The following is a 26335-nucleotide window of genomic DNA, read 5'->3' as shown; positions in this document are numbered from 1 at the left end:
ATAAATTCTACCTCTTATTTTGGACAATTTAGCCAACCTTTTCTATGTTTCTTGCCTTATTTTGAAATAATTATTTTTCATCTTCTATTTCCTACTTCTAGTTTGGAAGTTATATGCCTTATTTCTTTTCTATAGGTGGTTATTCTAGAAAAATTTCAAATGCATTCTTAAATTATCAACATTTACAGTTACTGTCTTTACATTTGTCTCCAAAATATAACTACCCACCTTAGTTTCTAGGCTGAGTTCTGTTTTTTAATGTATAAAAGGTTGTTATGTTGTCCTGTTAATGTTTGTCTAGCCGTACCGTGTAATTATCACTTCCAGTTCTTTTTATTTCTTCCTGCATCTCAGCTCTTCCACTGAGGTCACTTTCCTTCTGCCTAACATAGTGTGAATTAGACAGCAGGCCTATGTGACGACCCACTTTGGGTTGATAAAGGCTGACATGAGGTTTATTTCTCCCTTCTACTCAGCAGAGTTCCCTGCGGGGGGCTGGGGGGTAGGAGCTGACTTTATCTCTTTCTCGTACTGATGGTGGAGCCCTTTGGGGACCCGTCCTAGAGTTTTCTGTCTGACTCTCATCCTGGGGTGTCCTCATCTTTCTATCTCCTAAGGGTCCTACAAGCCACATGTACAATTGCAGGGCCGTGCCAATGCCTCAAGATGGGCTTCGCCTTTGGTTCTTGTCCCTGTACGTGGCTCCACATCTCCAGTTTGCCATCCTCTGGAAATGCTAATATTAAATGTCACTTCTGTGTTTTCTGTGATCCACTGTTACTTAGATATGTGATAAGTGGGGTTTAAAAATAAACAAAAGTATCCGAAGAGTTCTCATCACAAGGAAGAAATATTTTTCCTTTTTCTTTTATTTTGTATCTGTATGAGGTGATGGATATTCACTAAACTTATTTTGGTAATTACTGTAATTCAAATCACTGATGTAAGTCAAATCATTATGCTGTACACCTTAAACTTATACAGTGCTATATGTCAATTATATCTTAATAAAACTGGAAGAAAAAAATAAAGCAGTTTAAAAATTTAAAAATATAAAACATAAAAATGAACAAACGAGAAAAGTTGTAGAGACGTCTCCTTCCTGTCTCCTTCCCTGGTCCATGTAATTCCCACCTCCATCCAACCTCCTTCTAGAAAATACTGCCAGTGCCTGCAAGGCCAGAGCTGCTTCTTACTTACTGGATGTTAGAGACCTTTCATTTCAACATATGAGGGACTTCCTTACTCTTGCCCTTTTTATGGGTGGTGGCATGGAATCCCATTATCCAGATGAAACATCTACTTAACCCATTCCCTTTGGGGTACATGAAGTGTATCCCAAATCTTTTGCTGTCACAGGTCTCCATCTCTTTATCTAAAACCCTTTTGGCCAGAGGTGGTTTGAAATGTGGAAATTTGAGGATTTTTTTTCAGAAGGGCCACATGGTACATAATCCATTTACTGACTTGAACTGTCACAGGATCTTGGCTAATGCCCCCCACCCAATCAATGTATAAAATCCTATAGCAGACTGAGTGAATGTTCACAGTAAGTGGGATAAATGAAGATTATGAGTAGCCTCGTGCTAGAGAGATCAAGGAAAGAAGTTATGAAAAAATATTTTATTTTTGGAGCTTTTTGGATTGGAAAATTGTGGGTCAGGATGTCAGCCTGAAGAAACAACACAGTAATAAAAAACGCTTTTTGTACATGTATTGTTTTACAAGCCAGTAAAAAATATTGGGTTGGCCAAAAATTTCGTTTGGGTTTTTCTGTAACACGGAAAACCCGAACGAACTTTTTGGCCAACCAAATATCTGTGGGGTACATTCCTAGAAGAGTAATTTCTGGGTAAAAAGTGAAGGAATTTTTAGTTTTGATGTATGTGGCCATGTTTCTGTCCAGGCGGACCATGGCAACTTGTGCTACCCACGTGTGAGAGTTGTTTCTCCACGTGCTCAACACACAAGCTCAATAATAAGTATGGATTTTTTTTTCTGGATTTAGAGTTGAAAAATTATCTCATTGTAATCATAATTATAACCATCTCATTAGAGTATTAATTTGTATTTGTCTTTCTGTGAGGGAAAGTTGTTATTTCTATATGTTCTAAATACCCTTTAAAAACAATGGTTTTTTTAATAACCGATAAGAACTACTAGCAAGGTTTACTGAAAAGACCGACATAAATGACATAATACATTTAGAATTTTAAAAAAGTAAGACTTCTGCAGAGTTTGATCCATGATTGAAGAAGGAATCAGTCAGTTAGGGCTGCTGATGGTGGTTTGACCTGAGGCCATGGACCCTTTTTGTGGTCTGCACATTTCTTGAAAAAAGAAAGGAGACAAAGTATGCAATTGTATAGTATCTGTTTTACTTATTTTAGACTTGAATAGATAGAATGAATAGCATGAAAATAGAAACCCCAAGCAAAAACGTTTGCTAAACTGGAGGATTTTAATTCTGAATCTGTGTTTCCTGTGACAGCTCGCCCCGCTTTTGTAATCCAACCCCAGAACACGGAGGTGCTAGTGGGGGAAAGTGTGACCCTGGAGTGCAGCGCCACAGGCCACCCCCCGCCAAGGATCACCTGGACCAGAGGCGACCGGACCCCCGTGCCCGCTGACCCTCGGGTGAGCATCACGCCGTCCGGCGGCCTCTACATCCAGAACGTGGAACAGGAGGACAGTGGCGAGTACACCTGCTTCGCCTCCAACACCGTGGACAGCATCCACGCCATGGCTTTCATCATCGTCCAAGGTGAGAGCCATCCACACAGAGGCCTCTGCTCCCCGCAGCCCCCCTGGCTTGCCCTCGAGCCAGCCCCTCTGCGGGCTCCGCCTGCTCTTCCAGTCCCGGAACCTGCTTCATCCTCTTCCATCACACGTGACCTTCGCTGGGACTTGGTTATACGTTTATTTTCCAAGTGCAGGCTTTAGGTGGTCAGAGCTTTATTTTTCGGCAGTGTCCCCCACACGAATGTGGGTATTCATGCCAATTCACCAAGGCCTGCGTGTACGGAATCAGTATGTCTTACACACGGCTTGGAATTTCCTTAGGGTCCATTTTTGGACATAGGGTCTGAGAATATGTATAGTTTTAAGACTTAATGCTGTGCGTTTCCAAATTCCTTAATTGACTCTGTAATGAGTTTATTAGTTTTCAAATAAATTGCCAAGCAGGACTTTGGTAAAGAAGCGCTGGGACAACACAGAAGTGTGAAATGCAGAGAATGAGTTCTTTCCTTCTCCTCTGTCCCCACCCGCTTCCTCTGTCCCCAGTGGAAGCCACGTCACTAAAAGTTGGTCCTTAATCCGTCCTCTGGCCCTTTCTTTGCACATATGACCAAGCAGTCATGTCGCTGGTTTTTACCTTTTTTGATTGTGGTTGTTGCTTTTATAAAAATGGAATTATATTGCATATATTATTCTGTAATTTTTTTTTCACCCAGTAATAATAAAATAACTCCTGTCACTATGCACAGTTGCGCTAGATGACATTTTAAACCATTTGCAAATATTAGTTTAGGTTGAGGAGTGAGATGAATCTCTTCAAGTCAGGCCCCTTCCAGGAGCTGAAGTAGGTCGTTACCTGTGTTCTGTGTTGTGGCCTCAGTGCTGTTAAATTAAGAGTCTTCTGCACACTTGTCAGTGTGAGGCTGAGAAGCACCCAGCGTTTGCTATTCTTCCTTTTCACTTTCCGGCATCTTCCGCTGCTTTGGAGGCCGCACCCACAGTCGGGGTCCTGGTCGGACTCTGAGGGCGGGCGGTGTGCCTTCCTCCAGGGAAGGAAAACGACGTTTTCACCCAAAGCTGTCTCCTAAATGTTGCGTTTCCAACGTCTTTCCCTCCGGAAGCGCTTCCTCAGTTCACCGTGACGCCCCAGGACAGAGCTGTCATCGAGGGTCAGACAGTTGAGTTCCACTGCGAGGCGAAGGGCTACCCACAGCCGGTCATCGCCTGGACGAAAGGAGGTGAGGTGTCGGGCAGGACGGTGACCCACCCCCTCTGTCCTTCCCTTCCTGGGACTCGGACCCCCCCGGGCAGGCCGGCATTGGCTGAACCCAGCGTGACCCAGAACTGCGGGCACGTCTGGTCATGGGCCATCCCCGGTCATGGGCCACCCCCTCACACACAGGACAGGAGACCTGTCCGCACCGAGGACCTGGATGTCAGGCCCATCTCCTCCCGAGTAGTCTGGGTCCCGCCTTCAGCGTGCGCTGAATTAGCCTCTTGAGCAGATTTACTAGTGCGCAGATAGAACTTTCTAGAAGCTGGTGGTAGAATATATGTACCGAATACACGACTTTCTCACTTGAATTCCCAGAGTTCTCTTGGTGCTCCCCAAGAGGTGTTGTGACTTAACCACGTTAATTCCTTGGGTGGGACCCCAGCCGATTTCTCTAGCTGGGAAGCTGCTGGGCACACAATGTGGGGAAGGCCCAGCCCGTCACCCGGGGGGCTGACAGCAGCCTGGCCGGGAAGGCTGCGGAGAGGCAGGTGCCGACGTTGGTGGACCACCAGGGTCTGCCCTGGAATCGAGGGGCTGACTAGCCCTGGACCAAAGGGCACCACCATCCCTTCCGCCCCTGAGGGGCCATTTCCAGGGATCCTGGGAGTGATCTGGACGAGAGGAGAGCTCCGTGTTTTCAGGCGGAGAGGCTCCTCCCTACTTGGGGAGCTGCTTGTCTTTAAACAGCACCAGCCCGCCGCCCCTTCCCAGCCCTCGTCCCCTTTCCGTCCCCCATCCCTCTGCGCCCAGCCTGGGACCGGCCTCCCCCTGTCTCCGAGTCTGCGTACCACCCCGGCTCTGGCTTACTTAGCCCTCGACGCCCTGGCCCCTGCCCCTTGCTCCTTCTCTGGAGAGTCTTGGGGGAGCAGGGTCTGTGTGCTGTTTGGCCCTGAACTGTCGCACACGCACAGGTGTGTGACAAAGGCGGGGACGGTGACTCCAGGCCAGATCTGGGGAAGACAGGCTCTGTGACCCCTTTGTCCCTCAGTCAGGGTTCTGCCTGACCCTGAGGCCCCCGTCTCCCACCTCTAAGGCCAGGCTCAAGTCCACGTATCCCTGTCACTGAGAGTGCACCCCACCTTGCAGGGAGCCAGCTGTCTGTGGACAGGCTCGAGTCCACGTATCCCTGTCACTGAGAGTGCACCCCACCTTGCAGGGAGCCAGCTGTCTGTGGACAGGCGGCACCTGGTCCTGTCGTCAGGGACCCTTCGCATCTCGGGCGTCGCCCTGCACGACCAGGGCCAGTACGAGTGTCAGGCCGTCAACATCATCGGCTCCCAGAGGGTCACCGCGCGCCTGACGGTCCAGCCCCGAGGTAGGCAGTGGTCCCGCACCCCTCCCCGCGACGGACCGTCCCCCGGACTCGCATCCCGAGGCCGTAGGCGCAGCCCGTCTCTCCCATGTCGGCAGAGAGGACGCTGCCGCGTGTGGGACGCTGGCACGGCCGGCCCCTCACAGTAAAGCAGGTCACGTATGTCACTGTGTCATCCCTGCCTTCCCCGGGGGTGAGCAAGGTGGCCCCGGACCAGCAGCACCGGCTGACCCGGGAACAGGCCCCCATGTCCTCCTGGACGCGAGGTTCTGCCTCCTGCTGGCCCCGGGTCCCTGTTGAGAGCCGGGAGAGGAAGGCAGGAGAGGTGATGACCTGGGGCGTGGGCGCGGAGCGGGGCTGCCTGCAGAGGGTCGCTGGGGGTCGGGGCCTGGCTCTGCCCTCCGGTGCCGAGCAGGCAGGACAGTGGGCGGCCCGTGGGTGAGGTCATCAGCCGGTCCCCTGCTTCCTCCCGTCGCCAGCTCTTGGGAGGCGGGGGGGCTTGGACTTGGCAGCCCCAGGCCGCCCCGAGCAGACCGGAGCCGTGCGGACAGACCAGATGCTGCCGCGCAGGTGGAGGGTGGCAGCCCTGGACGGTCCCTCGGTCCCGTCCGGCTCCTTGGCTCCGGCAGCTGCAGCGGGAGTGCTCCGTGCCCTGGGCCTGCCGGGACCGAAGGCGGGGCCTCGGCTCGCCTGAAGCTTTGGGAACAAATCAGAGGAGTCTCCCGGGTTCTCCAAGTGTGTCAGCCCGTGTCCCTTGCCTTGCAGTCACCCCGGTGTTCACCAGCATCCCCCGTGACACGACGGTGGAGGTAGGCAGTAGCGTGCAGCTGGCGTGCAGCTCTCAGGGGGAGCCCGAGCCCTCTATCACCTGGAACAAGGTAAGGGCTGCGGCGTGCGGCTGGGGGCAGCTGCCCCCGCCCCCCGTGGCCGGCAGGCAGCCATGGGGTGAACCAAATGAGACAAACTTTGGACATGCTCCTTTACGAGTCCTTCTTGGTGACAAAAGCAAAGAAAACCCTTTTGTTAGATCCCTGGTCCCGTAATCACTAGAGACGGTTTCCTGTTGGTTCATTTCTCTGTGTTGTTCTGATTAAGCCCAGTAAAGAAACGAATATCAGTGTTTCGCTGCAAGCAAGCGTTTTCATACGAAACTCGTCCCTGGAGGTCGTGCAGTGGTTCCCCGGGAGGGAAGTGTGGGTCCTCAGGGCCCTGGAGCCTCGGCCTCGCCGGGGGTGCCTCAGGCGTCCTGGCTGCTCCCGCACCAGGTGCCCCTACTCCGCACCCTCCACCGCAGTACACGTCCCACGAAGGTTGCCTTCTGTGCCCGCGCCCCGGCACGCGCGCCCCAGAGATCCAGGGAAGCCCCACAGAGTGAGGTCTTACGCTTTTCTGGGTCTTTGGCAAGCAGGTAGGAGAAGCTCATCCCCTTGAATTTGCATCGGGCGAGTTCCCGCCGGCGTCGGCGGGTCTCAGCACAGCTACCGTGATGGATCCATAGCGCGGTCCTGGCAGACGGTGCCCCTCTCCAGGGTAAAGGTCTCCGCTCCTTGGTCTGACCCCACTACCCCTCCCTTTTATCTTGCTCCAGGACGGGGTTCAGGTGACAGAAAGTGGGAAGTTCCACATCAGCCCCGAGGGATCCCTGACCATCCACGACGTGGGGCCTGTGGACGCGGGCCGCTACGAGTGCTCGGCCCGGACCGCCATCGGGCAGGCCGCGGTCAGCATGGTGCTCAGCGTGAACGGTGAGCCCGCGGCAGTGCCGCCCCGCGCGCGGTCGGAGGCCACCGAGGCAGCAGGGAGTTTGGGGGTTCGGGCGTCATCAGAAGACAGCACACCCCAACTTTGCAGGGAGCTGGGCGGGGCCCAGAGAGGCACAGCGTCCTTCCTCCTGCTGCTCTAGGCTCTGCAGGCCGCTGTGGTCGTGCCCTGGGAGCTCTTTCCTCGCTCTGGGTTTCGTGGTTGGTTTAGTGGTCACCCAAACCCCCTCAAATTCTACAGCATGTAATTTACAGTCACCATTTGGCAAAGCGCAGACGTAATTACTGCTGTGAACGAATCCCGGCCCCTTCACTCTCTTTTCTCTCTGTCCTGGGCGTGTGTGGCCCTGTGCGGTCCTGGCGTGTATTAAGCCTTCATTTTAAACCCCCAAATAATCAAGGGCCATTCCCTTCCCTGGATCTGGTTGGTGGCCCTAGAGCCAGGTGGACCCCGGCTCTGTGCCGGCCTGCAGAGCTCACCCAGGGCGTCCCCTCCAGCCCCACCATCTGGTCCATCCAGGTGTTACCTCCATCTTCCTAACACACTCCATGTGTTCTGGGCCAACAGGGTAAAATGCACAGCCTGCAGCTTTGCATAAAGTCTTTTTTAAAAAACGTTTTATTTATTTATTTGGTTGCGCTGGGTCTTAGTCGCAGCTCGCGGGCTCCTTAGTTGCGGCACGCGAACTCTCAGTTGCAGCATGCATGTGGGATCTAGTTCCCTGACGAGGGATTGAACCCGGGCCCCCTGCATTGGGAGTGTGGAGTCTTTTAACCACCGCGCCACCAGGGAAGTCCCTGCATAAAGTCTTACGGTTCGACCCAAACCTTCACTTTGTCTCCAGCTCTCTCTGTGCCCCGTTTTCACCTCCCAGCCCCCCACCGCCCAGCACAGAAAGCCTGAGTCCTCGGGTAACAGAGCCTCCACACCCAGGCCCCTCCTCTGGACAATCCCCCAGTTCCTCCCGCAGGAAACGTCCTTCACCTGCATGTGCGATTTTGCCTTTTCCGCTTGAATCACCTAATCTGCCTTCTCCGAGGGCTGGTGAGCCTCAGACCTGCCTGGGTGTGGTTAATTTATATGCCGACACCTCACACCCCATACTCAACACTCCCTGCACGGTGCCTGGAGCCTGTGGGCACCTGCAGACAACAGTAAAGGCAAAACTGGAAACCTTTTTTTTTGAGGGGGGGAAATGTTCAATGACCTTATTTCCCTATTATATTAGAGTGTGAAGTGATTATAAATTAAATCGTTGAATTTCCTGACTTAAAAACAGTGTTCTTTTCAATTAATGTTTATTTTTATGCCTGAAAAATAATGTTAATTTAACATGAATTAGTTACACATGAAGTTTAAAAATAATCTCCCACCCATAATCCCAACTCCCCCAAAATAACCACCCTGAACATTTTAGTGAATTTCCACTACCCTTTTTTTAAGGCATATAAATAAGTGTTTTTGGATTATTTTTCTGTGATCATTGCTTGAAGAAAAACAAAGTCAGTTTAAATCATTGGTAGTAATGAAATATTAGGGTAATAAAATTATGTAAGATTGTTCTGTCCATTTGTCTAACACGTGGCATAAAAATATTAGCTTCTAAAAATTAGTAAATTGGAGCTCTGTTTGAGATTGGTGTCAGGAGGGCATATGTCCCAGTCTGGAGGGGCGGGTGTATTCCAGGAGGGAGGGCTGTGTGTCCCAGAACCAAGTGAAGGCAACATTTCAGTAAGGACATTTTCAACTGTGTCAGATTTTCTAGAAGCGTTGCGTATTCTGAAGGAAAAGGATACCGTTTATTAAAATGCATGTTGTTGGTGACCTGGCATGAGGCATTTTGAAAAATAAAGATAAAAGATTGGTTGGAACAAGGTCATTTTATTTAGCAAACTCTAAATGCTAGAAAAATGTCAATATTAAGTGAAAAAGGAATGAAAAGAGGAAAGTAGAAAGGGAGCCGTAGCTTCATAGGTGTCAGGTTTATCCGAGTGTGCCTGAGTGTGTGTGAACCTATGTGCATGTATGTATAGTTATGCGTGTGCATATATGGTCATGTATGTGTGTGCACATGTGGCCGTGGTGTGTGTGTGTGTGTGTGTGTGTGCGTGCGTGCGTGCCCACATGCACACATGTTGGGTGTAAGAATGTCTGATCCTTCCTTGAGGGGATAGGGTGAAGGGAGAGCAGAGTCTCGGGAGGGTGAGCGGGCTGAGATCCGGCACCCAGGCGGGTTGGCCTTTGATGGGAGGAACACACAGAATCCACTGGAAGTTAAAGCACCACACCCTCCGCCCAGCAGGGCAGCTGCTCCGGTGGGCCTGAGTCAACGCCTCCCCTACCGGGCGATGCTTTGGTAGAAGAACTTCAGTGTTTTAAGTTACAACTACCTTGTCCTTTTAGGGGGTATCCCACGATTTTAAAAATTAAGAGTCTGCAACTTGCATACAGTTTGAAAGCAGCTTCTCATAGAATTTGTGATGAAATAACTTAAGGTTTGGTGTGAAAAGTAGAAATAACATTGGAGAAAAGTATGCCTCGGTCTAAGTGACATAGAGTCTAGACATTATTCTCTGACTCACTTGTGTGCACGTTTTCCGGTGACGTGCGACCTCGCATTTCCTAGTTCCCGATGTCAGTAGGAACGGGGACCCATTTGTAGCCACGTCCATTGTTGAAGCAATCGCGACGGTGGACAGAGCCATAAACTCCACGCGGACGCACTTGTTCGACAGGTATTTGCAGAGGCGGGCGGGGCTTCAGAGGGTGATTCTCGTATGCAGTGTTCACCTGTTTGATGGGAATAAAACACTGTTTTAATTTGAAAATCATAAACGGTGTCGGTGTTAACTTTGCTGGGGGTTAAGATAACAGGAAGATACTCCTTTCCAAGTAGAAACTGAACTATGATTCACAAATAGAACATTTAAAAAAAATTTTTTTGGCTTGTTACTCAGTGATTTGGCAAAAACAAAATATTTCATAAGCCCTTCGTGCATTTGTTCATCTTGGCAATTCCAAAGTGTTTTTCCTGCATTTGAACTGAAATAGTATATTGGTGTTTTTTTTCTATTGACGTAATTAATTATTTGTTTTTAGTGTCTTTTGGTTTTGTTCGTTTGTTTTGTTGCCTTCCGCTTGGGATAAGTAAGGTACGATACCTTGTGTCTGTAGAAACGTAGCCACAGAAATATTTAAGAGCGATAATTCTCCTTTGGGCGCGAGTGACCTTTGTTCTCAGTCATATGTTCCGTTCTTCCCTTTTCTTCCCAAACACCCGCTAGCCGACCCCGCTCCCCGAATGACCTGCTGGCCTTGTTCCGGTACCCACGGGACCCCTACACGGTGGAGCAGGCCCGGGCCGGGGAGATATTCGAGCGGGCGCTGCAGCTGATTCAGGAGCACGTGCAGCACGGCCTGATGGTGGACCTGAACGGAACGAGTCAGTACCCGGGCGGGGTCCACACCCCGCAGATCCCTTCCCCGCGACGAGGTCCAGCCTGTGGGGCCCGGGGTCTGTGATGATCGTGGTCACGTGCGGGTTGCCTTGAGCTGGGACGGGCCTGTGGCTCCCCAGGTCTGATGGGAGACCCGGTGGTGACCTGACATGTGCTCAGCACGGCTGGTCGTGCTGTCCTGGCCCCCGGGCTCTGACCATCGGGGCCTCTGGACAAAGGAGAGCCCCTCGGAGGCCGTGGGTCCAGGTTGGGGCTGTTAGAGAGGACATTGATGGACCCCCAGCAGGTGCCGCGCAGACGGTGAGGGTGAAGCCACCCCCTCCTCTGCCCGCTGCAGGGGCCCCGCCCGTGAGCCTCTGCAGGGCCGGAGGGGGATTAGCGCCCAGACAGAGTTTAGGAGGAAGCGTTTTCCTTGCTGGCTCTTCAGCCGTTCAGGACTTCCTCAGGGCGGCTGTGACAGAGCAGGCGTGCCAGCCTCGCCCTTCTCTCTGGGGAAGCGGGAGATGCCAGGCTCTCGGGTCTGAGCCCGACGCCAGGTGGCGACGGCAGCCCAGCGTCCTGTCCCTGCAGAGCTCCTTTCTCGTGCAGGCCTCCAGCGCTTGTGTGTCTGACTGCTTCTCCCCCAGCCTGGGAAATTTCACCTCCGGCTCTTTACTGCTTCTGCATGTGGGTGCTTAGGACGCTGTCCTCTGCAGAGGGGGAGCTGCCACCTGTCTTCTTTAAACGTGCATGGGAGTCGGTCCCGATGGGAGAAGCGAGACGCGTGGTGACCACCCCGCGGCCGCGTGGGGCACGCGGGGAGCGTGGGCCCTGCGTGTGGCGCCCCAGGCGCCTGGTCCGGGAGAGCTTGGCGTGGGAGTTGGTGTGCCAGGCCCTCCCCGCCTTTCCTGCTGGAGCTTCCTCACCTCCCTGCTTGTTCTCTTCTGGGTCCCGGCACAGCTGCTCGGTCCGGCAGGCCCAGCTGGCAGGGGCCGCGGGACAGCGCTCGCGCCCGCCTGGTGCCCGGGCTGCTGAGGCGTGTCTCCACCTTCTGTCCAGGTTACCACTACAACGACCTCGTGTCCCCGCAGTACCTGAGCCTGATCGCCAACCTGTCGGGCTGCACGGCCCACAGGCGTGTCAACAACTGCTCGGACATGTGCTTCCACCAGAAGTACCGGACGCATGACGGCACCTGCAACAACCTGCAGCACCCGATGTGGGGCGCCTCGCTGACCGCCTTCGAGCGCCTGCTCAAGGCCGTGTACGAGAACGGCTTCAACACGCCCCGTGGGATCGACCCGGGCCGGCACTACCACGGGCACCCGCTGCCCATGCCCCGCCTGGTGTCCACGGCCCTCATTGGCACCGAGGCCGTCACCCCGGACGAGCAGTTCACCCACATGCTCATGCAGTGGGGCCAGTTCCTGGACCACGACCTGGACTCCACGGTGGTGGCCCTGAGCCAGGCCCGCTTCTCCGACGGGCAGCACTGCAGCTCCACGTGCAGCAGCGACCCGCCCTGCTTCTCGGTGGCCATCCCCCCCGATGACCCGCGGGCACGCAGCGGGGCGCGCTGCATGTTCTTCGTGCGCTCCAGCCCCGTGTGCGGGAGCGGCATGACGTCGCTGCTCATGAACTCCGTGTACCCCCGCGAGCAGATCAACCAGCTCACCTCCTACATCGACGCCTCCAACGTGTACGGCAGCTCCGAGCACGAGGCCCGCGCCATCCGCGACCTGGCCAGCCAGCGGGGCCTGCTGCGCCAGGGCATCGTGCAGCGCTCGGGCAAGCCGCTGCTGCCCTTCGCGGCCGGGCCGCCCACCGAGTGCATGCGCGACGAGAACGAGAGCCCCATCCCCTGCTTCCTGGCCGGCGACCACCGCGCCAACGAGCAGCTCGGCCTGACCAGCATGCACACGCTGTGGTTCCGCGAGCACAACCGCGTGGCCGCCGAGCTGCTGGCGCTGAACCCGCACTGGGACGGCGACACCGTCTACCACGAGGCCCGCAAGGTGGTGGGGGCGCAGGTGCAGCACATCACCTACCGGCACTGGCTGCCCAAGGTGCTGGGCGAGGCGGGCATGAAGATGCTGGGCGAGTACCGTGGCTACGATCCGGGCGCCAACGCCGGCATCTCCAACGCCTTCGCCACGGCCGCCTTCCGGTTTGGGCACACGCTGGTCAACCCGCTGCTGCAGCGGCTGGACGAGAACTTCCAGCCCGTGGCGCACGGCCACGTGCCGCTGCACAAGGCCTTCTTCTCCCCGTTCCGCATCGTGAGCGAGGGCGGCATCGACCCGCTGCTCCGCGGCCTGTTCGGCGTGCCTGGCAAGATGCGCGTGCCGTCCCAGCTGCTCAACACGGAGCTCACCGAGCGGCTCTTCTCCATGGCGCACACGGTGGCTCTGGACCTGGCCGCCATCAACATCCAGCGCGGCCGCGACCACGGCATCCCACCCTACCACGACTACCGCGTCTACTGCAACCTGTCGGCCGCTCACACCTTCGAGGACCTGAAGAACGAGATCAGGAGCCCGGAGATCCGGGAGAAGCTGCAACGGTGGGTGTGGGGAGGGGGGGCGCCAGGCAGCCCAAGGGGGTCGTGGTCCCTGGATTTGAGTCTCTGTGCAGCCTCGGGGTCGGGGGGCACGCGGAGACGGGTTGGGGGCGGGTTGAGGCTTGACTTCAGAGATGAGGGGCCCTGTCCGGCGGCCCTGATGGGAGCGGTGCAGAGGGATGCGATCGCCGGGCAGGATGAGACTGGCCCGCCTGCGCGTCGGGGAGGAGAGCCTGCTGCGGCCTCGGGAGCCCGAGTGCCAGCCCTTGGCACCGCAGGGCGGGCGGGCCCCCAGCTGCGAGGCTTTGTCCGGAGTCCTCTCCCTAAACCCGCTGTCCCCCAGACCCGGGCCCGTTGCCACGCCCCCCGCACCCCTGTCCGTCACAGGCAGCAGCCTCCCCACTCCTGGGAGAGGGCTCACTGGGCCGGGGGCACGGAAGTGGAGGACGCCCAGCGCACGGGGCAGGGCCCCTGGGGACCCCCGGGCAGCCCCTCCTCCGTGGGCCCGCAGAGGCCGAGGCCGGCCCTGTCAGGCCGCGAGGGGCCGGGGTTCTGGCGGGACGGGGCTTCCTGCCTGTAGCAGCTGCCTCCTGCCCAGAATCTCTGCGTCCAGATCGCCGGTTAGACAGGGTCCTCACGACTCATCCGCCCCCGCCCCGCCCGTGTCCAGTCTGCCCTGGCTCCTTAAGTCTTGTTTTTCTCGTTAATCGTTCCAGTCTCTCTGGGGGGGTCTTTAATGGAAATAACCACTCACTAGAGTTTTCCCACAAGGGGCCCCTGTAGCCCACTGGTCACTGTGTACTTACAGTATGTTCTTTCCCATTTGAAAGAACGGTTTTAAAAAGGAAACAATACTTTTCCGTAAAGGCTCACGCGGGTCATTCTCTGGACTCTCCTGCTCACTGAGAGGTAAGTCGCTGACGCCTCAGCCACGCGCTTAACGCTGCCGTTCAGGCGTGTTCTCTTTCGGGCCTGGCCTGTGTCTTCCGGAGAAAATGACTTCTACTCGTAGTTGATCGCAGGTTGTGAATAAGTGGACGTCATGCTCTACAGTTTAAGATGTTCCGTTGTTCGTTTACATAACAGCGTCTGGTTGCCCGGTACAGAGACGCGCGCTCCCCCGGTACAGAGACCTCTGTGGCACGTGCAGTGCAGCTAGGGTGTGTGGACCGTCTGTATTCTTTATGCTTGAATATCCTCCATTGTTCTTGTCCAGGCTGACGAGATCACTTGTCCAGTGTTTCTTTCCTTTGCCCAGCGTCTGTCAAAGCTGTCTGCTCTCCAGCTCAGCGCTGCTGGGAGCTGGGGGCCCTGGGCCTCGAGTTCCAGGGGCCCTGGGGAGGCAGTCAGCGTGAACCACCCCCAGGAGAGTCACGCGTTTACCCTCTTCTGCGTCAGGCCTGACTCACCGAGTGGGGCTGAGACAGGTGCCCGGGCAGTGACGACACGGGACAGTGGGTCCCGGCTGTGGGCCGGGGAAGCTGTCAGGGAAGAGAGGCTTTTAGACGGGGCTTAAGGGAGCGTGTGCTTGCACCTGTGTTAGTGGCATCCGATCAGACCTGTCCATTTCTGGGTGCGCGGCGAGGGGGAAGCGTGGCCTGTGCTGGGGGGCTGTGAGCAGGAGGGTGCCCTGCTTCGGTCTGGGGTCTGCGGGGCCCACCTGTGTGGCCAGTCACCCGGGGGTAGGGGGCAGACGGAAGGGGGCCCTGCCCAGGAACGGGGTGTCTCCTTTGGGAAAAGCCCCTGCAGGCGGAGAGCCAAACTCACAAGGCTCTTTCTGACTGTGTTTCCATCTGAACTAAAGTTCAGTATGAACGTCCTCGAACTTGGATAAAGTTCAGGGTGAACGTCCTCGAACTTGGGTAAAGTTCAGTGTGAATGTCCTTGAACTTGGGGAGAGTGAGGACGGCGTGTCCTCGGACTGAACGCCCTTCCGGCAGCTTCGCGCTCACCCTGCTCCCGAGATGAGGACGGCCCAGCACGGCCCTGTCCGCAGTCAGCACCCCTAATCCAAGCAGGTGGAAAAGGCGTCTCAATTACAGGACGCACTTAAAAGGTCCAGTGGAGCTTTGGATGGCAGCTGAAACTAAGCCATTGTCATCTTCCGAGGGTGTCAGGAGAGATAGATAAGAATGATGTTATAGAAGTTGTCAGCTCTTTGCTTGTAAGCATTTATTTCTAAGGAATTGGAAGAATTTGATGAAAAAAGTTCTTGAACATTCAAACCTTGCTGTCTTAGTCTTTTGTGCGATTTCTACTTAGTAAGTAGTTTCTTCTTAGCAAGTATGTTTTCAATATATGGTAGAATCCCAGTATTGTTTTGAAAAAATGTGTCTTTAGCTGTATGTAGCTTCTTCTTCATATGTATCTGTGACAAAAACACTGGAAGGGTTTGTATTAAGATGTCAAGTTGTCTCTAAATAGTCAGGAAAGGTGTGGTTTTAATTTCCTTCCTTGTGTTCCTCTAAGCTTTGTATAATAAATATATCTCTGTGTGTATTTTATCATGCGTATATAAACGGGAAATAGGAACATATCTTTAAAACATAATGGATAGATGCTTTAAAGAAATAAGTGGGTTTTGCTAAGTGAAGATCTGAGTAACGTCACATAATGATAACGAAGACGTGAGGATTTTATTTTCCCCTCGTTGCTGTGCTCTTCACCACGTACAGCTTTGCTCAGTGAATTTAAGGCTCCGCTTGGTCTCACAGGTTGTACGGCTCCCCGCTCAACATCGACCTGTTTCCCGCCCTCATGGTGGAGGACCTGGTCCCCGGCAGCCGTCTGGGGCCTACCTTGATGTGTCTGCTGAGCACGCAGTTCAAGCGCTTACGGGACGGGGACAGGTAAACGCAGATGCACCTGCCGCCAGGTAATTCAGTAGGTGGCCGTGTGCCGGGCAGTGTTTCTGGAAAGTGGCCTGTGCTGGTCCGTCAGAGGAGCCGGCCCCTGCTGACTTTAGTGCAGATTTCTTGGTCTTTGTTTTCTGAGTGGCTCACAGTAACGTTTGAGTCCATTTTTAAGTGATAACCGAATTGAACCACTTAGGTCTCATCGCCGGCCAAACTGAGTGTGAGGAGTATTTTAACCAGCCCCCTGGGGCTTTTGCGTTTCGTGTTTTCCCTGAGCTTGCTCTCGTTCTGGGGAACGCAGGTTGTGGTATGAGAACCCGGGGGTCTTCACCCCCGCCCAGCTCACGCAGATCAAGCAGACGTCGCTGGCCCGGATCGTGTGCGACAATTCAGACAACATCACGCGTGTGCAGAGGGACGTGTTCCGAGTGGCCGAGTTCCCCCACGGGTACGGCAGCTGTGACGAGATCCCCCGGCCGGACCTCCGCGTGTGGCAAGACTGCTGTGAAGGTGGGCGTCCAGGGGCCCCGCCGCTCACCGGGGTCCGTCCTCCTGCCCGACAGTCTGGGTGGAAGCTTAGTCCCCGCGAACGCACGGGCTGGAATCAGCACAGCAGTGAGAACACAAACGAAACAGGCAGCTTTAGGGGGTTGGAGTAGGCAACAAAACAAACGAACAAAACCAAAAGACACTAAAAACAAATAATTAATGACGTCTGCAGTATCCATACGGAGCAGTACTTGTGGAACCTGAGAATAATTAAAGTCATGATTCTGAAGAATTTGAAATGCCAAGAGATAGGAGTTAGTAATGAGAACCACGAAGTAAAAGAAACAGACGGCAAAACTTTAATGAGGTGTTAGCGCCCAGCTTTTCTTTAAAACCTATCACACGTCTGCGTTTGACAGCCTGCTGGTCTGTACCCGCAGATAAAATATGAACAAGAAACAGATCGAAAAGCTTGCCACACATCAAATTTAATTTTTAAAAATGCATGCCGTATGGGGCTTCCCTGGTGGCGCAGTGGTTGAGAGTCCGCCTGCCGATGCAGGGGACGGGGGTTCGTGCCCCGGTCCGGGAGGATCCCACATGCCGCGGAGCGGCTGGGCCCGTGAGCCGTGGCCGCTGAGCCTGCGCGTCCGGAGCCTGTGCTCCGCAACGGGAGAGGCCACAACAGTGAAAGGCCCGCGTACCGCAAAAAAAAAAACAAAAAACCGATGTCCTCTGAGAGCCTTAATCTTGGATCCAGGCTTTGTCCTCTGTGTCACAGCCCAGAGCCTTTTCCTGCTTCAGCTGGACGGTCAGAGATTTAGGCACTTGATGCAATTTCTGACATCCTTTCTTCTGGATTCTTTTCCTCTTAAAAATAGCAGGCATAGCCTTCAGCTGACAAAACTTAAAGAATGCTTTATCTGTTTTTTTTTATTTTTTTATTTTTTTTATTTTTTTTGCGGTACACGGACCTCTCACTGCTGTGGCCCCTCCCGTCGCGGAGCGCAGGCTCCGGACGCGCAGGCCCAGCGGCCACGGCTCACGGGCCCAGCCGCTCCGCGGCACGTGGGATCCTCCCGGACCGGGGCACGAACCCGCGTCCCCTGCATCGGCGGCGGACTCTCAACCATTGCGCCACCAGGAAAACCCTGTCTGTTTTTATTTTAGTCCAAAAGCCATATCTAAAAAGTGGCAGAAAAAAAAGAGTTATGGTTTGACAGAACCAAATGTCGGTAGCTGTTATCGACACCTCAGTGTTTATAAAAGACTCACTTAACCCAAACTTTCTTAAGCTTCATCTCTTAATTGTGTATTTGTTTAATCCAAGTACGAAACCTGCACACGTGAGAAACCTAAGAAGCTGTTCTTGGGAGGATGAGTGTCTTTTTCTCTTGACCAGAGTTATGAATTTCAGCTTCTCTGAGGACCGATGAGTCACGGAGAGGAAGACACACACATGCACACAATTTTGAGATCACCGTAGGAGTTACTGAAATAGTACCAACAGCTCCTGTGTGGGCAGGACGGCAGGCGCAGGCTGCACCCGGAGGAGGGTGTCGTCGGGGGGAACGCTGGGGGTCGGGGGGCTCCAGGCCGCTCACCTGGGGAGGGGTGGGGGAGGGGAGTGGGGACGGTGCCTCCACCGCTGCCCACCTGAACGCCCAGTGTGTCCTGCGGGAAGGACAGTGATACTTGCCGAGCTGCTCTTCATGTCCCCTTCGTGGGAGTCGAGACCCTAACGTGTCTGCACTTTGCCCTCAGACTGCAGAACCCGGGGGCAGTTCAACGCGTTTTCCTACCACTTCCGAGGCCGGCGGTCCCTTGAATTCAGCTACCGGGAGGACGAGCCAGCCACGGATGCGCGGCCTGGGAAGATGCCAAGGTACGGCCGATCCCCGCCGGGACCGCGCGCCCTGCCAGCTGGCCCTCGGGTGTGTGGGGGGGGGTGCCTCGAGGGCACCCATGCAGCCACTCCACGCGCCCTGCCCCCGGGCCCGGGAGCCGCACACGCTCGGCTGTGTCCTGAGGCTCCCTTGCTTCTCCCGAGCAGATCCAGGACGCCCGGGCCGAGGCTCAGTAACGCCTCGGCCAGCGCCTTTGAGCGCCCACCAGTAGCAGGGAGCAGCGACTTCCGGGAGTTTGTCCTGGAGATGCAGGAGACCATCAGGGACCTCAGGAAGCAGGTTGGGCGCCCCCCGTCCTCCCCTCCCCGGCCCCTCTCCACGCGTGGGCCCTCTGTGCGTTTCTCCCGTGGCGCTGAAGGGAAGATGCTGCCCACACACCCCTGCTCCTCGGTCCGGGAGCCTCCAGGGAGGTCGCTTTTGTCTCTCTGCCCTTCTCGTTGGCTTGGCTCCAGCTGGGCCACGCTGAGCTGCCCTTGCGCTTCCTGGGACCGGGGACCCTCGGCCGCGAGCTGCCCCCTGGCGCGTTGGGTGAGGAGCGCGGTTTCCCCCCGAACACTGGCGGTGAGGGGCTCCGGGTCGGGGCCACGCAGAATTCAAACCTCCAGTCCTGCCCAAAGCCTCCTCTTCAGGGAAGACTGTTAAACCTCTGCTCCCAGGGGGGATCAGGAGGCTCTGATGGAGGTCAGGTCCCCTTGGAGGCCAGAAGGGCACCGGCACATCCGTGCTCCGGGGCTCCTCCCTGGGGGTCTGCGGGGTTTGCAGACAATGAATGCCCTCCCCTCCGCACCCCGCCCCTGCCATGCCTGTACGGGGGTCTCAGGGTGATGTCACCTAAGTGGGAGTGAAGAGTGAGATCTCAGGTTAAGGGGACGCATGCAGATCTCAGAAGGTCCTAGTGAGAAGGGCTTCTGATGCTGTGGAACCTTCCAGAGACAAGCCTGCGAGTGGGGGAGCTGTGGTGCAGGCCACGTCCTGCTTCTGGGGGTCTCAGTGGCGGGCTTGGAAGACGTTTGTATCTTCCGTTCAGCCCCGCGGAGAAGGGCCCCGGCTGCTCCGCAACTGCCCCGTGCTTGCCCTGTAGTTTCTCCTCCCGCCTCGGGGTCTGGGGACAGAGTTGACAGCCTCAGGTGCTAACAGACTCGCCACAGTTCCGGGGGTGGGGGGGGGTGCGGGGGGAGGGCGGGCCTGCCCCAGCCGGCCTCCCGCTGGGTTCAGGGCCCGGACAAGAAGCCCTTTGCCTGGAGCTGGAGACAGAAAACCCAAGCAGATCCTGAGCTGACGGCACAGCGTGTCCTGAGGGCCCAGGGTGGGGCTGCACCCTTGATGGGTGCCCAGGGCCAGACGGCTGACCCCTGACCCCTGAGAGTCCACAGGGAGCGGCGGAGAGGCCTGGTCGCTCTGCACAGACGGGTCAGGCTGACCGGAGACGGGGGCTGCAGGACGGGGCAGCGAGAGGCTGGCCACCCCACGCCCGGCGGTGCCCGTCCCACAGCTCGTTTATCAGTCAGTTGAGACTCGGAAAACCCGAACGAGGGTGGGCTAAATAAACGAGGTGGAAGTTTAGTTGCCTCTCACGTATCCCAGAGGGAAATGAGCCGGGGCTGCCGGACCCTCCGCGGTGCAGAGGCCCAAGGGTTTCCAGCCTCCGTCACCCTGCCAGCGCCTCCTCCCAGCAAGAGGGTGGCCTCAAGCAGGGGCCCGTGTGCGTCGGGGTCAGCAGCCGGTCACAGCCCAGAGCTCCTTTGAGAAGCTGGTGCGGAATGTCCTCGTCACCCGGTCCTGTGTCGGCATTCTCTTGGCTTCTTCTGAGGTTTCTCTTCTCTTCTTTACCGACTGCTCACCGTACTTAGAGTCCATGCACTTCTGGCCTCAGACACGGTGGCGGTCAGGCTGTTGTCATGGAGCTTTTGGACAAACATCTAGCAGCTGCCTAACGAGTAAATCTGAGGTTCCAGGAAAGTGCTTTAGAATATTCACCTCGGTCCCCGCTCGTCGTGAGGCATCGTTTCAAGTGAGGGAGCAGGTGCGCGGTACCCAGGCTGCCCGCCGCGTCCTGGTGACCAGCGCTTCTGCTTTGCCGCAGATAAAGAAACTCGAGTCTCGGCTCAGCTCCGAGTGCGTGGATGCAGACGGCAGCTCGCGCGCCGACGGTGCCACGTGGAAACGGGATCCCTGCACCGTCTGTGAATGCCGCGTGAGTGTGGATACCGCGGGGGACCCGGGCAGGCCGCAGGGCCGTCAGGGCGCTCAGCTGTGGGGTCCCCTCCCACGTCCCTTGAGAACTCAGGGCTCTTCCCCCGGAGCCGTGGCTGAAGGTCGACACGGACATCACTGCCCCTGGTCAGCGCGGGGCTGTCCACACTGTTCTCGGTCCTGGAGCGAGCGGACCGAGGGGGCAGGCAGTGGTGGCCGCGGGGGAGAGGGGCCTGGCCGCTGCCCAGGCTGGGCGGGAGTTTCGGGGCGGGGTTGGGAGCCAGGACGGGAGGACGGCGGGCGGGTCGGTGCAGATGGGGAGGGGACTTCGTCCCCTGGCCCTGGAGGAGCAGGGGCCCATCCGGTGTCCCTGGTGGTTGTCAGGTTTGGGCACAGCCCTGTCCTCCCAGCTCCTCTCTAGCCGGCCCTCCTCCTGGCTGACACCCAGGGACGTGATCCCGGGGTCCCCAGTGGGAGGTCAGAGCTGGGGGTGGGGTGAGATGCAGGGGCCGGGTCCCCAGGACTGACGGGCTCGGGCGCCGTCTCTCCTCCAGGACGGGCAGGTCACCTGCTTCGTGGAGACTTGCCAGCCGGCCGATTGTCCAGCACCCGTGAGGGTCGGCGGGGCCTGCTGTCCTGTCTGCCCGGGAGACTCCGTGGGGAAGAAGCCCTGAGCGCCTCTGAGCCCTGAGCTTCCCCCTCGTCCCCTGGAGAGCGAGGCCGGAGCGGGCAGTGCAGGGGACGGGACAGCGAGGCTGGGACGTCTCGGGGCCACGGCTCGGAGCCGTGTCGGAACTCGCCCAGGGGGCTCAGGCCGGAGTGTTCGCCGACAGACCACGGAGCAGACACGTGTCCTAACTTCATGTTAGATTTCTCAGGTTTTTATTTAATTTTTTCTAAATGAAAAATTGGTGCTACTATTAAATTGCACAATTCAATCATTTAGGCTCCTAAATTGATTTCACCTAATATCACCGTTTCTTCTCAACTGAAAGTTAGTCCCGCTTGGTTCTGGCACCAGGAGCTTGCAGAGTGGAGCCGCCAGAGGAGGGACACGGAATTTGAAAGAAAATCAGTCTCTGGCGCACGGAGCAGTGTCTGCGGAGCGTGTTGGGTGACTGGTCTGGGCAGTGAGCACATCCCCCCAGCCCTGGCCCTCGGCAGCTCCCAGGGCATCACCTGGACCCACAGGGCGGATGACCCCGCCGCCTGGAGCTGCAGCCCGTCCTGCGGCTCCCGACTCCTTCGCCCGGGATTGGAAGGTTTTTCAGCCGCGTTTAGAACAGGTCTGCGTTCACCTGTAACTCGCACGCACGCTGGCTGGTGTGGACCAGATGTGAAAGCCCTCCGCTCCACACCACGGTACCTACTGACCTGCGCGGCCCGCGTTATCCATGGCCAGCGCGTGCTCTGTCCCACCAGAGCCCACGGGAGGGCCACAGTGCTCTAGATTCTTCTTCCAACGGGAGGAGTTCGAATGTTGGGAACTGTCTAACTTCAGGTTGTGCGAGTGCATTGAAGAAAAACAACCAATCCCTATACCTCATTTCTATTTTCACAGCGTGTGATGTTTTCTGAAATTTCGCCCATGTTTTAGTTTAGATACATCAGAAAAATCATTTCCACTCTGCAAAAGTTCTCGTAGGATTCAGTGAAAAGCAACTTCCATACCTCATGGTCTCTGTCTTTTTAACTGACCAAAAACCTCCTGTCTTGTTCCAAATACAAAGTGGTCTGTGTTCTGAGAAACGGTCCCTGGCCACCCTGCTCAGTTCCGCAGACCTGAGTGTCCACAGCGAACCGGGTCCTACGCTGGGCACGGATACAGCGCCTGCCTGCCCTTCCCACGGGAGACCCTCGAGGACCCCGGCCGTCTCGGTCCGAGGGGCCAAGGCCTGTGGCCCGTGTGGAGCTCCTCACAGGGGGCGGGGGAGGGGAAGCAGGGCTCCCGCCAGCATCCAGCAGGTAGTGGGCAGTTTGAAAGCCTCGTTTCAGCCCAGCACAGGCCTCCTTCCCGGCCACAGGAGACCCCAGTGCCTGCCCTGCTAACATTCCAGCCCGAGGACTTGACAGCAGCTTAAACACGGTCGGCTTGAAGTCTGTCCTCACACATCACTGAGTGATCAGTAAAAACTCCAGTGTTTCACGGGCACGGGACTTCTTTTGAAATAATAACTCACACTGAATAAATAACCAAATCTTGGAACCAATCTCTGTAAGCAGAAAACGGATAACTTTGTCTGAAAGTTGATGGCTATGTAAGTTGCTCAGGTATAAAATCCCGCCTTCTGGAGTGTTTTGGTGTTTTTAAAGTTCCCCGGGAGGTTTATCTGTGGTTTCGTGCAGAGGGTGGGTTTAGACAGGTAGCCTAGGACGGCATTGTCTAGCCCGACGGGAGGCTGACTGTGTTTCACAGAGAAGTTCTGCGGTTGCGGTTGCGGTTGGAACGTCTGCAGAATCGGCCGTTTGATGAGGTGATGGGAGGGGCCTGGACACGCCTCCAGCCCCGTGGGGAGCTGCGTGTACATATTCCCTGACTTTTCTAACCCTTTGCCAGGAGCAAGTGCCTTTCTTCTGTTCATTGTAATCAGTCCGTCACCAAAGAGACGTTTGCACTATGTAACGATGCCTTTCAGTTCCAATAAATGGGCCACATTTTCAAACAGAGAATGGGTGTTCTTCTTTTCATGAGCCGATCCCAGAGGCGGGTCCCCGGGGGAGCCCAGGGTCTCTGCCTGGACCACCATTCGTGGAAAAATGTGAAAAAGGAAGAAAAACAAGGGGATTAGTTAAATGGAGGCTGTCCTCCCCTGTGTCTGGGATGCTGTCCTGCGGACAGAGCTGACCCCCGTGTTGTGAATTTTGGGCAGGTTGGGGGCGAGCTCCCAGGAGAAACCTCCAGCCCCTACCCCACCCCCGAGGTTTTGGCTCTGTGGCCGGAAACGCGTGACTGTGCGACAGCTTTCCAGCCCCTGGTGCCCTGGGTCCGGGCAGGAGAGAGGATGCCGTCCTGAAGGGACCTGGAAGGGATGTGAGGGTGTCTTTGCAGCAGCTGGAAAATCATGACTCTTTATGGAGTTATCACAAGAAGAAAATTGAAAGGGAAAAATTCAGTACTGGAGTTTTTGAATTTGCCAAATCATTTCAAAATTCGTGATGAGACACTTGAACTTTCACGATCCTGCCTCGTTGCAGGCAATGCTGAGCCTGAGTCCTCTGACGCTGTCCTGGGAGCTCGCCCAGGTCACAGGGAAAGGTGAGGGACTGCACGGAAGGACTCGAGCAGCTGTCTTTTCTTCGAGTGACAGATGTCGTGTTACATACGTGTTTGTGTCACGTGAATAAGTTTCTGCTCCGTGTCGCGTTGGGTACTTGAGGACCGCCGTGAGTGGGTACAGAAGGGCGTGTGTGCCGAAGGCTGATAGCAAGACTGGACAAGGTGGATATGGAGGCCAGGCTGTGGACCCAGAGCGGGACCTGCCTGGACTTCCTCTCCCTCCCCCAAGACCCAAGACCAGCACCTGTGCCGTGTGCCGGCCACACCTGGTGTGCTGACCACGCCTGGGATGGATGGCGGCCCCCTGGCCCATGGAAGAACCATCAGTCCGTCTGAGCTGGGGGGTGGGAGAGAGCAGTCCCCCTTTGGCCAGATTCTGAGCAGGCACAGTGATGGCATGGTGCCCTGACCACCTCCCCAGGGGACCCGGGGGCCACAGTCCATTCCACTCGGCTGGAGGCCGCCTCTGCCGGAGGCTGGGGCCCGGGGTGCAGAGGTTCATCTCACCTGGCCCACCTGCAGCTCACCTGCTCTCCACCCCTCGGTCAACAAAAGACAAATTAAATGAGGCGCTTTCCTGGTCAGAGGTTGACCCAGGTCAACACAGGGCCAAGCATCCTGCGCCATTTCAATTGAAATGAAATGGATGATGTAAAGTTGGCAAAAGGCGCTTGTACCTTGCTTTAGAAAATGAGGAGAAGAAACATGGTACAGATGAACTGGTTTGCAGGGCAGAAATAGAGACGCATGTAGAGAACAAACATGGACACCAAGGGTAGAAAGCGGGGCGGGGGGGGGGGTGGTGGTGGGGGGATGAACTGGGAGACTGGGAGTGATATGTAGACGCTAATATGTATGAAATAGACAACTAATAAGAACCTACTGTATAAAAAAAATAAAATAAAATTCAAAACTTAAAAAAAAAAAAGAAAACGAGGAGAGAGATTGATATTAAAAAAATCAAGAGAGGGATTACCTATGAGAAGAGACCAGGCGGTAACTGGAAAGACAAACATGAAGGGATTCTGAGATAATTATGGTAATACCTAATTTCTTGATCTTGGTGGTTTTCATGAGAGTTTCTTTACAATAATTTATTAAGCTGTCAATTTACTTTTAGGTAATTTTTTGCATATTTTATTTCATAATAAAAATCTGAAGTCATTAGAAAGATATTTAAAAATTAAGCAGTTTTAACAGTTGGGGAGCAGGGAGATATATGGGACCTCTCGGTACCTTCCTCTCAATTTTGTTGTGAGCCTAAAACTGCCCTTAAAAAAATAAAGTCTTATTTAAAGGAAAAATGAGGAGAATGTATGGAAACATTCCTCGTGCCTTCTTAAAATATTCACACCTGTTTCCTGTGGGCAAAATTATGTGCTCAATGACATAAATAGTTGTGTTTTGTTTGCCAGATGATTTGCCAAAAGATTCTTCCTTTTATGTATATGTACAGCTGATTCACTTTGTCATAAAGCAGAAACTAACACACCATTGTAAAGCAATTATACTCCAATAAAGATGTTAAAAAAAAAAAGATTCTTCCTTGTGATTAGAGAATGACCCAAAAGCATTTTTGTTTTGTTTTGTTTTGTTTTGTTTTGCGGTACGCGGGCCTCTCACTGCTGTGGCCTCTCCCGTTGCGGAGCACAGGCTCCGGACGCGCAGGCTCAGCGGCCACGGCTCACGGGCCCAGCCGCTCCGCGGCATGTGGGATCTTCCCGGACCGGGGCTGTGGGATCCTCCCGGACCGGGGCGCGAACCCGCGTCCCCTGCATCGGCAGGCGGATTCTCAACCACTGCGCCACCAAGGAAGCCCCCAAAGCATTTTTTTTTAAAGTATTTTCTGACAGTTTCAGAAAGTCATCTGAGTATTTTTTTTCTGGTTTTACCACCACATCACCATCTGCAGCTGTAGCTCTGAGACCCTAGAACCTTGGAGACAGGAGATGGAGGAGCAGGGCAGAGCACGTCAGCGATTGGGGTGTGGAGTCCTCTGTCCCCAGAACCACCAGAGCCTTGCATTTCCCAAATCCCCATCATGGACGGTTGGGAGCCTCGGCTTGAACAGCTAATGGGCTGTCCTGTAATTGCAGAAGAGGGGAAATGGGCCCAGAGGCGGGGGACCTGCGCCAGGCCGCCCGCAAGTCGAGGGCGGTCCTGGGGCCCCTGCAGCCAGCTTGTCCCGCGGCCCCTCTGAAAAGGCTCCTTCCCGCTGCTGTGCGTCCCTTTGGGCTGCCATCCTGTTTTCTTTAACGTGGCTACTTTGACAAAGACCCTGAACAGACCACATTCTTGCTTCCTCAGGTACCGAGTGTTAAGGCTTTATGCTTGAAATCTTCAAATTGTGGATTTGCCTTCTTTTATGCTTATGGTAACAAATACTCTCAGACCCAAAGCCTGGAGGTGTTGACAGTGAGGTAGAATGTTTGGAAGGTTCCAGAAGCTCTAGTGGTGCCTATTTTAACGTTTGTGGGATTTGTGAAAAAGAGCTCAGTCTTCTTTGCTCTTTCAGTGTCTGGATTTCTT

The 26335-nt window shown here is 55.1% G+C and overlaps 1 protein-coding gene across 3 annotated transcripts in view; it reads left to right on the top strand.

The window, feature by feature from the left end:
- Positions 1 to 24579, top strand: part of PXDN (peroxidasin) — a 65018-nt gene extending 40439 nt beyond the window's left edge. For 2 of the 3 annotated variants that reach the window (XM_007100168.3, XM_007100167.3), the window contains 14 exons: positions 2492 to 2764; positions 3861 to 3977; positions 5172 to 5330; positions 6093 to 6205; positions 6916 to 7072; positions 9715 to 9823; positions 10373 to 10530; positions 11585 to 13088; positions 15800 to 15934; positions 16242 to 16450; positions 18194 to 18314; positions 18483 to 18615; positions 20420 to 20530; positions 21084 to 24579. In XM_007100168.3, the coding sequence (XP_007100230.1) occupies positions 2492 to 2764; positions 3861 to 3977; positions 5172 to 5330; positions 6093 to 6205; positions 6916 to 7072; positions 9715 to 9823; positions 10373 to 10530; positions 11585 to 13088; positions 15800 to 15934; positions 16242 to 16450; positions 18194 to 18314; positions 18483 to 18615; positions 20420 to 20530; positions 21084 to 21203 (3419 nt within the window). In that variant the 3' untranslated portion in view covers positions 21204 to 24579. The remainder of the gene's footprint in view (positions 1 to 2491; positions 2765 to 3860; positions 3978 to 5171; positions 5331 to 6092; positions 6206 to 6915; positions 7073 to 9714; positions 9824 to 10372; positions 10531 to 11584; positions 13089 to 15799; positions 15935 to 16241; positions 16451 to 18193; positions 18315 to 18482; positions 18616 to 20419; positions 20531 to 21083) is intronic. The other variant, XR_447302.3, reaches the window with a different exon arrangement.
- The last annotated feature ends 1756 nt before the right edge of the window (positions 24580 to 26335 follow it).

The sequence above is a fragment of the Physeter macrocephalus genome, chromosome 12 (genome assembly GCF_002837175.3).
Source record: "Physeter macrocephalus isolate SW-GA chromosome 12, ASM283717v5, whole genome shotgun sequence".
Taxonomy (NCBI): domain Eukaryota; kingdom Metazoa; phylum Chordata; class Mammalia; order Artiodactyla; family Physeteridae; genus Physeter; species Physeter macrocephalus.
The sequence above is the reverse complement of the archived record's forward strand: the minus strand, read 5'-3'. Positions and strand labels throughout refer to the sequence as shown.